The sequence below is a fragment of the Paramormyrops kingsleyae genome, chromosome 14, assembly GCF_048594095.1.
Source record: "Paramormyrops kingsleyae isolate MSU_618 chromosome 14, PKINGS_0.4, whole genome shotgun sequence".
NCBI classification, from domain to species: Eukaryota; Metazoa; Chordata; class Actinopteri; order Osteoglossiformes; family Mormyridae; genus Paramormyrops; species Paramormyrops kingsleyae.
Window position 1 is genome coordinate 2,561,138 of NC_132810.1, and position 12,160 is coordinate 2,573,297.

The 12,160-nt window shown below is 40.2% G+C and overlaps 1 protein-coding gene across 5 annotated transcripts; it reads left to right on the forward strand.

The window, feature by feature from the left end:
* Positions 1–220: 220 nt before the first annotated feature.
* gpr68 (G protein-coupled receptor 68) lies at positions 221–8,967 on the forward strand. 5 transcript variants are annotated; one of them, XM_072699057.1, is made up of 4 exons: positions 221–420; positions 604–747; positions 998–1,065; positions 5,961–8,967. In XM_072699057.1, the coding sequence occupies exon 4, from the start codon at positions 6,057–6,059 to the stop codon at positions 7,086–7,088; it is 1,032 nt and encodes a 343-aa protein (XP_072555158.1). In that variant the 5' UTR covers positions 221–420; positions 604–747; positions 998–1,065; positions 5,961–6,056; the 3' UTR covers positions 7,089–8,967. The 5 variants fall into 5 exon arrangements, with proteins under 5 accessions (XP_072555158.1, XP_023683187.1, XP_023683188.1 ...); XM_023827419.2 differs by lacking the exon at positions 604–747; XM_023827420.2 differs by lacking the exon at positions 604–747 and having other exon boundaries at positions 998–1,061.
* Positions 8,968–12,160: the final 3,193 nt, after the last annotated feature.

A 12,160-nucleotide genomic window follows, 5' to 3' on the forward strand; every position in this document is an offset into this window, starting at 1 on the left:
GATAGATAAGGACCCATTGCATCATATGCATTGTAACTTAAGACGTCATATCTTCACAAATTCCATGAGGGCTGTTATATTAACAATATTATGGAAAATGAAAATGTAATATACCACAATACTTAACTGAGCAATGTTAATTTTGAAGATAAAACCCCGGGGTGTGACTAAGACTATAGTCATGAATGGGCGGATTTAGGCAATCGAGTTCAAGACCTGTGATGAAAGTTTGACCGTATCACTTTATTCCAGGAAATGCTCTAAAACGTTTTTGGCGACTCGCCAAAACACAAAAGAATTTCCTGCGAGTTGCGAAGCGGCTGCGTGTCGCTCATCCAGCGCCGGCGATCGCGGACACGGACGGCCGCGGAGGAGCCGCTTCCCCACTGCCGATTCGTGTAGGAAGTGCGAGACGGGAAGGTGCGAATTCTTTTTCTTAATTTACGCAGATGGTACGTCTAAGACTTAACCGCGCCCTAGATTATTTCAGAAGCGAGCATTTTGATTAGAATAATAAATCAAGATTTATTTCCAGTGCTGCAGGTGTCTGTAAGAGAAAATGCACATGAACTACTTTTTAACACGTTTTGTTAAAACGTACAGTTTGCATTACAGGTTAAAAGATGTGCGTTTCGTGGAAAAATGCGGCAGTTTCATTCATTGTCATGTAGTTCTGCTTGAAGCGTAAAAGATACGGCAGGGCTGCCAGCGTCGGTCAGCAGGCTGGCGTGACGTTTTCGTTTCCAGGCAAGTCTGCACTCACATTTATATGTTTGTAAGAGTTTTACTGCCTTGTAAATAGTCTGTAGGGTTTGCAAACTGCCCGACGCTTTTGGTGGAGCTAATTTTAGGTTTATAATAATATAGATTTTCCGTAAGATTTCCTCCGCGAGAGTCTGAAAGCGTGAGAGTTGGCAATTCCGATGCAGTAAATATGCGCCTCCGGCGCACTTGATGTAAACTTTATTATTATTATTTTCATGTTATTTTTTCTTAGGAGGAAGATTAAACTGCCCACTTCCACCCCATGAGCCCCAGCTGCGTCTCCTCGGCTCGTCACTGTGGGTAAAGTCTCTTGTTCTTTTATTCTACTTTATATAGTCTAGACTACAAATTTAGAACAGGTCTTAATATTTTAAGTGAATCGTACAACTTTGCATGTTTGCACATGTTTGCATCGATGTATTTGATGCCTGTTCTAAATAACCTAATAAATCTTAATAATATCATCTGTCGGGTAAAAGGTGTCAACTAAGTGTTTCATTTACTTCCGTTTGATTTAACTTTAATAGCACTGTAAGTATGGCGTTTAGTGCTAATTTGGCTCTCTTCGTGAATCCTTTGTGGACATTTAGCTACCTTTCTTGGGGGAAAAAATCCAACGTAGATAGTCCATAGGGGATGTTGAATAATTTAAATAGTTCGTCAGTGTTGTATCTTTGCTTTCTTACTGTAGAAGTGTCCTTTATTGTATCTGCAGAATGTTTTTGGAATATATATAAACATTTAAAGGCGTACTTAACTGGCTCTTACACACATTGGTTTAAACCTTTTTTTTTTTTACTCCAGTTCAGATAATTCAGATATTTTCCTCAGTAATACATCACTAGGATTAATTGCTGGTTATCTGCAGAACTATGAATGAAAATGTTTCTGTCACCTATTTATTCGTCATACAGTATACGTCAGCTACAGTAAAAAGCCGTAGCAAAATAAAGCCGTAGTATTTCTCATTACTTGCCATTCTGAATTTATTATGATACTTTGAGTAATGCACAGTGTGTTATGTGATACCACCTGGCTGGTGTCGATTTTCACCCAGTTTGCCATGTCAAAAGCATGCTTTCATGGAAATAATAATAATAATAATAATAATAATAATAATAATAATAATTAATAATAATAATAGCAATAATAAAGAATAGTAATAATAACCCTGCAGAGTCGTAATAAACAAAATCTGGGGACAAGACCTCAGTTACCTTCTAAACATCTGTGAAGAACCAAGGTTCCATACTTAAAGGTAGAACCTCCCCTATTTTTGAGTAACTTTGAAAAAACTCATTGGTAAATTTTATTATTATTATTATTATTATTATTATTATTATTTTAAAGCACATTTTTCTCTTCTTTGGAAAAAAAAGAAGATATAAAATGCATCACCTCCCTACCTCCTCGGTGTTTTTTTAGCCACCAGCCAGTGCTGGTGACGAATGTGGTAATTTACCCGTCTGCAGCATGAAATAAGATCATAAGAACTGACCCCCATCTCCTGTGGGGTATTGACCCTCACCCATCCCGGGGCCACTTTTTAGACTGTCTTTCAACTCCACCAGCTTGTTAATCATTAATTTTTATTAATTTAGCTACAAAAATATTGAGTCCCTGGTGGAGTTATCCATTCTTGCCATTATGAAACATAAAAAACTAAGACATTAAACAGATTTCATGGAAGAACAAGTGTGTTACTCATCCCTGCAATGTGAGAAATGATTTTTAGAAGCACAGTTAGTTTGTCTTTCAGTTGTTAAATGTTATTAGTTAATCTCACGTTCAATCATGTGGGCCACTTCATAGCAGAAGAATACAGGAAGTAGTATTGATGTCTTTAAATATCCAGTTTATCACAGTGCATTGTAGCAAATAGAACTGTGAAGTTGGGGCAACGGAAAATGCTATTTTGAGGCAATGGGAAGCATTGAAAGACTTGGAGAGTTAAGTCGCTTTGGTGAACAAAAATGTATATCGGTGAACAGACGTAGCTTGTTAGAAAATCATATAAATATCACCTTCTACAAACTCCCAAGAAATCCCAAAGTAAAGTTGGCTTATTTGTTTTGGTAGGACTTACGTTTTGCGCAGATCAGAGGATATCAGCACAACATTCGCCTATCAGGAATGTTTTGTGGACGATTCCCTGAGGATGGAGTGGAAAGCATGTTGCAATTAAAGGAAGATCAGACAGAGGAGAATAAAGTTGAAAGTTACAGAAAAACAAGTTTCAGTCTATAATGTACCAAATGATAATCCTCAAGCCATATGCAAAAAAAATGCACAAAGCTTATGTGTGCAATGAGTAGCTGTTTGAACCAACTAACGTCAGTAACTGCGCTGAAGGACTCTTAATTCTTAATGTATCTGAATGATCTCTAGTATAATTTACTCTTTTCTGAATTTTACTAATTTCTAGAAGTTTCCACCTCATTTAGATTTTTAAATATTAATATATTTTGCAGTTTCATCTGACAAATTCTGTTGCCTTGGTTATTGACCTGATTGTACGGCATAGTAGACCAGCACGATGTGTGATGTTAATATCGACACATGCAGCTGTCACATCACTAGGACCACGATAGTCAGTTGAGTTGCGATTAGGCAACTAATTTTTCATACTGTCCAGGCATTATACGACAGTCTATGATAATGTGATGGTATTTTCAAAAGCATTCCTATTCCAGTATTCTGAAATCACAGCAATAAATCTTCCACCCTGGTATTCTGTATTACCGTAATACCACCCAAGCCTAGTAGAAATCATCAGTAAATTGCGCTAAAACATTTTTCATCTGCCATAGGAAACACAACTTAGCAATAATTATAAATTTAATGATTGTCCCTATTCAAAATTATCCAGTATATATTAAAAAAATCAGTCTGAAGTTTACTGCCTTTTCATGAGTTCTGCATGTGATCTCCATGCCAATCATAATCATTTCCTTCCTTGCTGCAGGACTCAATCAAAGCTTAAACAGTGTGGCACATATGTGAGAAATTTAACAAAGTAAGTGAGGAGGAAACAAGTACTGGTCACCAAAAGACATTAGTCTTCAACTGCATGCAGATATTTTGAATTCCATAAATAAAAAAGATATTGAGCAAAAGTGATTCGTCGGCACTGCTCTGCTAGATGTGGGGGTGCTTCAGGAAAAGGTGATGTGCTATTAAGTATTTGTCAAGGAAATGATGGAAAGCTTATGCAGTGAGTTTCACCCTGATTTGTTTCGTTTCCTCTATCACTAAAATGCCTGCAGTGCATAATTTGGTTCCCAGTTGAAATCAAGAAAGTCCAACTCGCTCGCCACTTCTTTATGGGAAAGTTCCTGTGATATTAAGCATTTGTGCTCAGATTTTTCGTTCCTCTATGACTGAATATCTGCAATTTTATTATTTATATTTCATTTCTAGCTGAAATCGGGAAACTCATTTGCCTCTTCTGATGACAAAAAACTGTGTTTAGACAGAATTATTCTCAGAGCAAATGCACATTCACCAAGGACAACCAAAGATTTGTAAACATTGTTTGGCGCCTCACTCAATCTATTTCTATTATTTTCAAAATTATGATGCACAAGTACACTTAAGGAATCCAATTTTTTTGCTAAGGTCATTTTTTTTCCCCCCCTCGGCCAACTGACTATTGACTAAAAGCCCAGCTGCATCATTCACTCGGTCAATTACTGGGGGACCTGGAAATCCAAAACTGCAAATCATTACCTGGATACGTAATTGCACAAGCTGGACTTGTTCATCATGTGTGTAAATAGAGATTACTCACGGGGAAGTGTGCAGGATACTGCACGATGCGGACACTTGTGTGATGCATGCTGTAATGAATCAGTTGATTTATGTGCGCGGGAGGTGAACCTGGCATCCTTTAAGTGCATGACCACCCCTTGGAAGCCAGATCCTCATACCAGGCTTTTCTGCATGAAACAGATTTTTTTATCATGGATCAGATCATCTGTGATATTGGGCAACTGTCTGGTTTCTAAAAGGTTAGCAAATGCTTTAATCAAAAGTGATTTTTTTGAGTTTAATCCTCCTTGTGCTGTTGCAGATGTACATTTTGCACATTTAGAGTCCGCTGCTTTATTTGAAGCATTGACCAGTTGCTATATTTGTACAATTAGTCAGCCTCATTTTCGTTTCGTGAACTACAGTAGATGATGAATTCCGGTTTTAGCCTGAGGCAGATCTCAGTGAGTTCCCATGCGATTTTACTGATTTAACCCATGTTTAGAAGGCACACTTGCAGTTTCCAGTTGCATGTCCAGTTTTTAAATGACAGTCGGAGCTTTGCAGGGTGAGTTACTGTTACAGCTGCGTCCTTGGGGCGCAGAAATCATAGCGACCCATTTATGATGCAGCATGGAAATGGTGCACCGCTGTACTGGCAAAACCCAGTACCCGGAAAATGTGTTAACAGCCTGTGGCTATAGATGTGGTTTTAGCTTTGGTTGTACATCAACCCCCCCCCCCCCAAAATGGACTGTCGCTATTCTGACTACATTAACATGAAAGTACCATAATGCCCTGTTAAAGATGATGTTTGGCAAGGCAGTAAAATAGTTTTATGATGTTGTTACCCTTGCATTACCTTTAAAATGAGGTTGAATTTACTCTCAACTGGGAAATTAGTTTCTGCTTATTGCCGTTGCACTGTGCTATAAAACATGTCAGCAAAAGCATAAATCCAACCATGAAGTAGGATGCATTTGTCCTAAGCATAAAAAATTGCTGCATGTACAGTACATCTTCCTGTCAGCTTCTGAAACTGCACCAGCTGACCAGACTGCAGACATCGGAAAGGATCATTATGGTCCCACTTGTATATGCTTTATGGTTCTCTATGGTAAAAAACACGTTTATCTGCTTGATATTGGCTCTTTGAACGTTTTTCTCATTAGATACTTCTTGGTAAGTATTGTCTTTGTGATGAGATCATTGCGACACAATTCAGATACTGTAAGCTGTCATTTTAATTTTAGTAGTTTTCATATTCTTCCCAAAGACACATCGGGGACCTATTAAGACTAACTTTTACTATTACTTAATGTATTAATTACCCAGTAACTAAGTGTTAGTTTCGTACTGATCCGATGTTCGTTCCTCATTAGTCAGTCAAAATGGTTTGATTTGTACCCGAGTAGTAAGGCATAAATATTGCTTTTGTTTTTCAGACATCAATGGAATGGACTTCAGGACTCTTGTATCTTATTTTCTGTCCCTCTTCCTAGTTTGAGGATTAAGAAGGGAGACTGGAAAATCTCCAAGTTATGGGAACGTTGGAGGACGTTATGAATTGCACCCTCAGCTATGAGATCCACCGATACCTGTTTTCTGCAGTCTATACCCTTGTGCTGCTGATTGGCCTTCCTGCCAACCTGTACTCCCTGTACCATGCATGGCAGCAGCTGCGGGCACGCAATGAGCTGGGCGTGTACCTGCTGAACCTGACCCTCTCCGACCTGCTCTACATGGCCTCGCTGCCCCTCTGGCTGCAGTATGTCTTCCAGGGTGATAACTGGAAATACAAGGAGTGGCTCTGTCAGCTCTGCGGCTTACTGCTCTATGAGAACATCTACATCAGCATCGGCTTCCTCTGCTGCATCTCCATCGACCGCTACCTCGCCATCGTCTACCCCTTCGGCTTCGCCAAATTCCGGACCGTGCGGGCAGCCATTATAGCCAGTGCTCTCATCTGGCTGAAGGAGCTGATTGTGGGCGTGAACTTCTTCTACCACAAAGAGCTCACCCCAGCTGTAGCCAACCAATCGGTCTGTTTCGAACATTACCCAATGAAAGATTGGGAGAGGCCCATCAACTTCTATCGCTTCTTTGTAGGGTTCCTGTTTCCTCTCAGCATTCTGTCCGTGTCGTACCTGCGTGTCCTGCGGGCCGTGAACAAGAGTGTGGGAACCCAGAGCTCGCAGAAGAGGCGCATTAAGCACCTAGTGAGCAGCACCATAGTGATCTTCCTGGTGTGCTTCTCCCCTTACCACCTCTTCCTGCTGGTGCGCACCGTGTTTGAGGAGGACTGCCGCTTCATAGAGAGCATCTTCAACTACTACCATTTTGCGCTCGTCCTCACCAGTTTCAATTGTCTGGCTGACCCTCTGCTTTACTGCTTCGTCAGTGAGAACGCCCAGCGCGACATCCAGTGGGCTCAGGAGTCCTGCTTACGACTGGTGTGCCGCACGCGTGTGAACAGCCCCAGTAACACAACTGACGTCCCCGTAACAATACAGAACAGCACTGGAGTGATACTGGTAGAGCAGCCAGCCAAACAGGACTTACAGGGACAATGAAAGTTTGGCTGGGCCTGGCAGCCACACTCATGTGCTGGACTGGCTTATAGCAAAAGACTCATCAAAGGATGGTCATGCAACCAAACATTGGGTCTGCAGCAGTATTTAACCTCTTAAGCTTGAGTGACGTGTATTTTAATGGTCGTTCTCAGGGATTTCCGGCTTCCTTCCACATATTATGGTGTATACACTCAGAGAAAACAGTTTGTACCTTTGCTTGTCACTGGGGCTGTACCCTCAATGGTCTGCTAAGCTGAACTCTTAGCTGTAGGTAATTGTATCTGGACTCTGAGGAACATTTCTGTACCATTGATGGCACATTAATGCTGTTTGTACCTTCTGGATGTTCCTCAGGGTCCGTATCCGAACCTTAAAAGGTACAATTACAAGAGTACAGCCCCAGAAATAAGCAAAGGTACAAATTTTTACCCTTTTTCTGAGAGTGTAGATTTCCACACTTTGAACCAGCCAGGTTCTTGTCATGGCATTACAGTGTGCAGAAGGGCAGTCTTCCTATTCTAAACCTTTTGTCCATCTGTTTCTTCAGGTAGATGATGATGATTGTGTAGGTCAGTAATGTTCGTTTTCACGCTATAGCTTGAACAAGCCATCAGAATGCTGTCTGATATTTCAAGCAATCTTCCATAACATTTTCAAAAGAATGAGTGTCAAAAGTAGAATTAAGCATCAATTGTATAAGAACAAATTGTGAGAATTGAATGGGCTGTACTACAGCTTTCCAGTGCTTAGGGCTTTTCAGTCTCTATTTTGATCTCAGGTGTTCGGGAATCATACTTTGACTTTAGCCTATAACAGTGTTTCTCAATCCGGTCCAAGGAGATCTATTGTAGGTCCATGTTTTTGCTCCCTTCCAGCTCCTGATAGGGAGCAAAAACGTTGGTTCCCAAGGACCAGATTGGGAAACGCTGCCCTGTAACATCTTGTCCAGAATGTTTCCTGCCTCCTGCCCAGTTGCTGGTCAGGCTAACAAACTACGCACCTGGTTATCAGACAAAGGCATTCAGGTAGGATGACCCTTACCTTCTAATTCCAGGAGTTTACAATCTACCAAAAGCACAGGCACTTTGATATTAGAGAATTCTACAGCGAAGGGACGTGAGGCAGCCGACAGAGACTCACAGAGAGTGTGTGGGGTGAGAGCTGTTCTTCCCCAGCAGGCTATGCAACCTAGATGACTTTGCCAGAGCTTTGGCACCCTGGGGGAGGCAGAGAATATGGTAGTGAATAAACTGGCCTATTTCAAGCTATTTTACGAAGGTCAAATGTGTAGAAACTGACCAGACTGAATGACCGTGGTTGCTAACTGCACTTGGAGAGTATTTGATACTTTGCCTCAAGCCAATACTTTTGGTTTTTATAGAATAAGAGCAGACAGTGAGCAAAGCACAGTCCCTGCCCAGCTCTGAGTAGTACCGTAAATACACGTCACATATGTGAAAGTATTATAGATGTCAAGGTTGGGTATTGGAGTTCGAGTCCTTCAGTGTTTTTCGTGGAGGAAAATATTTTAATGCACAGCAAAGGGTCTTCTTCAGAAACATTCACATTACTATAAGCATCTTGTGAATTACTTGCTCTTCATTGTACAGCCTCAATATAAGATTGTATATATGTATAGTGACAGTATATTTGTACTTTTAACCATTTTGAAATGTCATTTATTTGCATAATTACTTTGTGTGTGTGTTTCGCCCTACTTTCAGTTCTGCATTACACAAATGCTATAATATCCTTGGAATAATTGCCCAAACTGCTTACCCTGCTAATGTACATGTTTAAAAGACTTGGGTAGAAGGTAATATTATGTAAAAAAAAAAAAAAATCTAATAAAGTATAAAGTTTCTTTTTAAAAAAAAAAAAAAAAAAAAAAAAAACGATTTAGCTATAACAGAACTTGATGTGTGTTTGTATTCTCTGTTGTTAGAAACCTATAATATTGATATTATCGGTAGGTGATATTTCTGCTTTTACAGAAGAGGAACTGATGGCACACTGGCAGTGCAGTAGACCGTCACTGCTCGCAGTGGGTAGTGTGGTGTGGGTTTTTTTCATGATCTTTCTGCATATCCTAGTGTCATGGTTAAGAGCAGTCATTTCTAGTGAACCCCAGGTTATGCATTTTTTGAATATTTTGTCGTATAATCCTTATATATAACATGACAGGTGCATTAAGAGCTTTGTCCTCAATGAAGACGGAAATCTGGGAAACCAGCACAGACAGGCTGAGTGAGACGCTGAACTTAATGATGGATTAACCCATTCCTGCCTTGACTCACTCATCATCAGTGACTTCACTTGCCTGCTGATCTCTGGTGTGTATATGGCGATCGACAGCCGCTCGCCTGCTCAGTAAGGCGGGATCACAGCTGAGGAATGTGACGCTGTCCCTTGCTGTCCTTCTGTCACTGGTTATGAAAGAACAATCTCAGGCCTATTGTCTATCTCATGAAGTTCAGGGCTGGCTGTACCAATAATGACAATCACTGTACTCTTCCCTTTGCTGAGGGAAGTCATTGTCACAGTGACTGTTTACTGTTTTGTTCCAGCTGGTGTTCATGCACACAATGCTTTCAAATAATGTGTTCAAACAGAAACAAGCATACAAACACATAAACGTACACATGCGGCTCACTAAGGGAAAACTCCTCCCTCTTTTACTGAGCTCAAGTTGGTGAAGAAGCATTTGTACTAGGCACTGAATAATTGAATTAACAAAGACAACAGCATGTAAAAATACTGTTTGGACACCTTCCACTGATGGGTCATACAGAAGTATTATGAAATGTCAACCATAATATTTTTAGTATATTGCAAATAGATTGGTACCAGGTTCAGAAGGGCCGTAGCGTTACCAGTAAATTTTCAATTTGTGACACAGACGAGACACAGGGAGTCGGTGAACTTCAGTGGACTCGAAGCATGTAATAATCTTTGCTGTTCTGAATCCTTGAGCTCTGAATGAGTAAAAGCCAGTGAAGACGTTTATTAGGAGTGCAAGCCAAAACAGCATAGCAATAGTCAATGTGAGACGTAATTAAGGCATTGACTAAAACTTCTGCACTGTTGTGTTACAGATGGGTGGTCTAGATATGTTATGCTGATGGAAAAAGCCATTCCAAGAAACATTTATGTGAGCAGTGAAGGAGGGAGAGATATCTAGTATAACACCAACACAGTAACACCTGAGATGAAATGGGTGCAATCTGTGATAGATACTGTGAAGCTATGTATTTTTGCCAATGTCGATGTAGACCCAGTGAGGAATAGTTTATTATTGTTGGGTCTGAGAGACATGCAATGGGGGTACTGGGGGCAGAATGGAAATAGGTTTTGTAGATATGTAGAGTTGCATATCATCAGCATACCAGTAACAATGAATATTAGTAACCGTTTTACATTTGCGAGGGTTAGAGACGGAAGATCCCTGCGAATGTGAAAATTCATGAATAATACTTGTTCACCCATAACCTCAACTCATACAAGTCTGCTAGCCTGAACGATAATATAACAAGTCTATTACCAATTTCTAAACAAATACTGTATTGTACAATTGCATGTAATATTGCTTTATTTCCTATCTAGACCTTTTTATATTAAATACAAACTATCTAAGCCGCTGTATGTACAGATTAACTACAGCCTGGGAGCAGTACATTTTGGACCCATTATTAAACATGCAAAACTAACAGTACTGAAAAGTTTAAAAGTCACTGCAAGCAATGTGAGGTTGGTTACCGAGACAGATACGTGATGTACCCACACCAAGACTTTTAATATTAAAGATGTAGTATGTACTTACGCTAACAGATGTTATGTATTACTAATTTTTATGATTTATACGGTGTTATGTAATCTGAATCATTTTCAGTATTGTTTTTTTGGCTTAGGCATCATCTGCAAGATCCTGTTTAATTGTTCACGGCCAAATCGGTAATAACCAAACTTGCAAATGGCATGTTCACAAATGTGAATGGGTTACTGCATTGTGACGGAGGATAATGCCAAGGGAGACAGGTAAACGATGAAGAGGAGTGGCCCTAATACTGAACCCTGTGGAACTCCATGGCAAACTACTGAACTCTCAGGTAATTCTGTATTCCAGCATACTGTGTCCCATCAGTGAAGTAGGAATCAATCCATCAATACACAGTACCATAGACTTCAATGCTAGCCAGTCATTCCATAATGAGTTGATGGGATATAGTGTCAAAAGCAGGTTAATGACGATAAGGAGAGAGAGTAGACCACTCAGCTGCATGGAGGTCATTAGTGATCTTAAGTAGGTCAGTTTAAGTGCTATTTGGAGTGAAAACCAGACTGAAATAATACAAAGACATTAGTATTATCAAGGTGAAATTGAAGTTTAGATGCAACAACCCTTTCAAGAATATCAAAATTGAATGGCAGATTGGAAATATGTTGATAATTATTACAATCATCAGGGTCTGAAGCCAGGTTTTTTTAAAGGTAGGTCTAGTGAGGGAAAATTTCAGTGTGGGGTGGGGAACTACCAGTGGTGAGTGAGGCACTGTGACTGTTATCCAGGAAATGATAGTAGGCAAGCATGCTGTACCTACTCTTGTAGGCACAGGATCCAACTCACAGGTTGATGCAGTGGACTTACGAATAATTAGTTTAAATAAGTGAATATTATTTGAAAAGAAAAAAAAACAGAGTTCTTGTATTGCCTTAACCTGCACTGATGATATTTGCACATTAAGCAATTTTGGCTGCAGAGAGGGCATTTTGTAATGAAGTGTATGTTATGAATACATGCGCTTGTGTGCAGTAAGTCCAGTTTTAGCATATGACCGCTCCAGCCTAAGGCCGCGAACTTGTGAAGTTCTGGTGTATATCAGGGAGGCATATGGGTACAAGAAACCGTTCAAACAAAAAATAGTAAAAGAAACCGTTTCAAAGTTGACAAGGTGTTAAAAGGGGGCAGCATGTGGCTCAGTGAGCTGTGCCTGTGATCAGAAGGTTGCCAGTTCAAACCCAGCCTCAGCATATCTGTGGGTCCTTGAGCAAGGCCCTTAACCCCCAGCTCCCTG

Coding starts and splice junctions, on each gene's coding strand:
- gpr68 (XM_072699057.1), top strand. CDS start 6,057: ATGGGAACGTTGGAGGACGTTATGAATTGCACCCTCAGCTATGAGATC.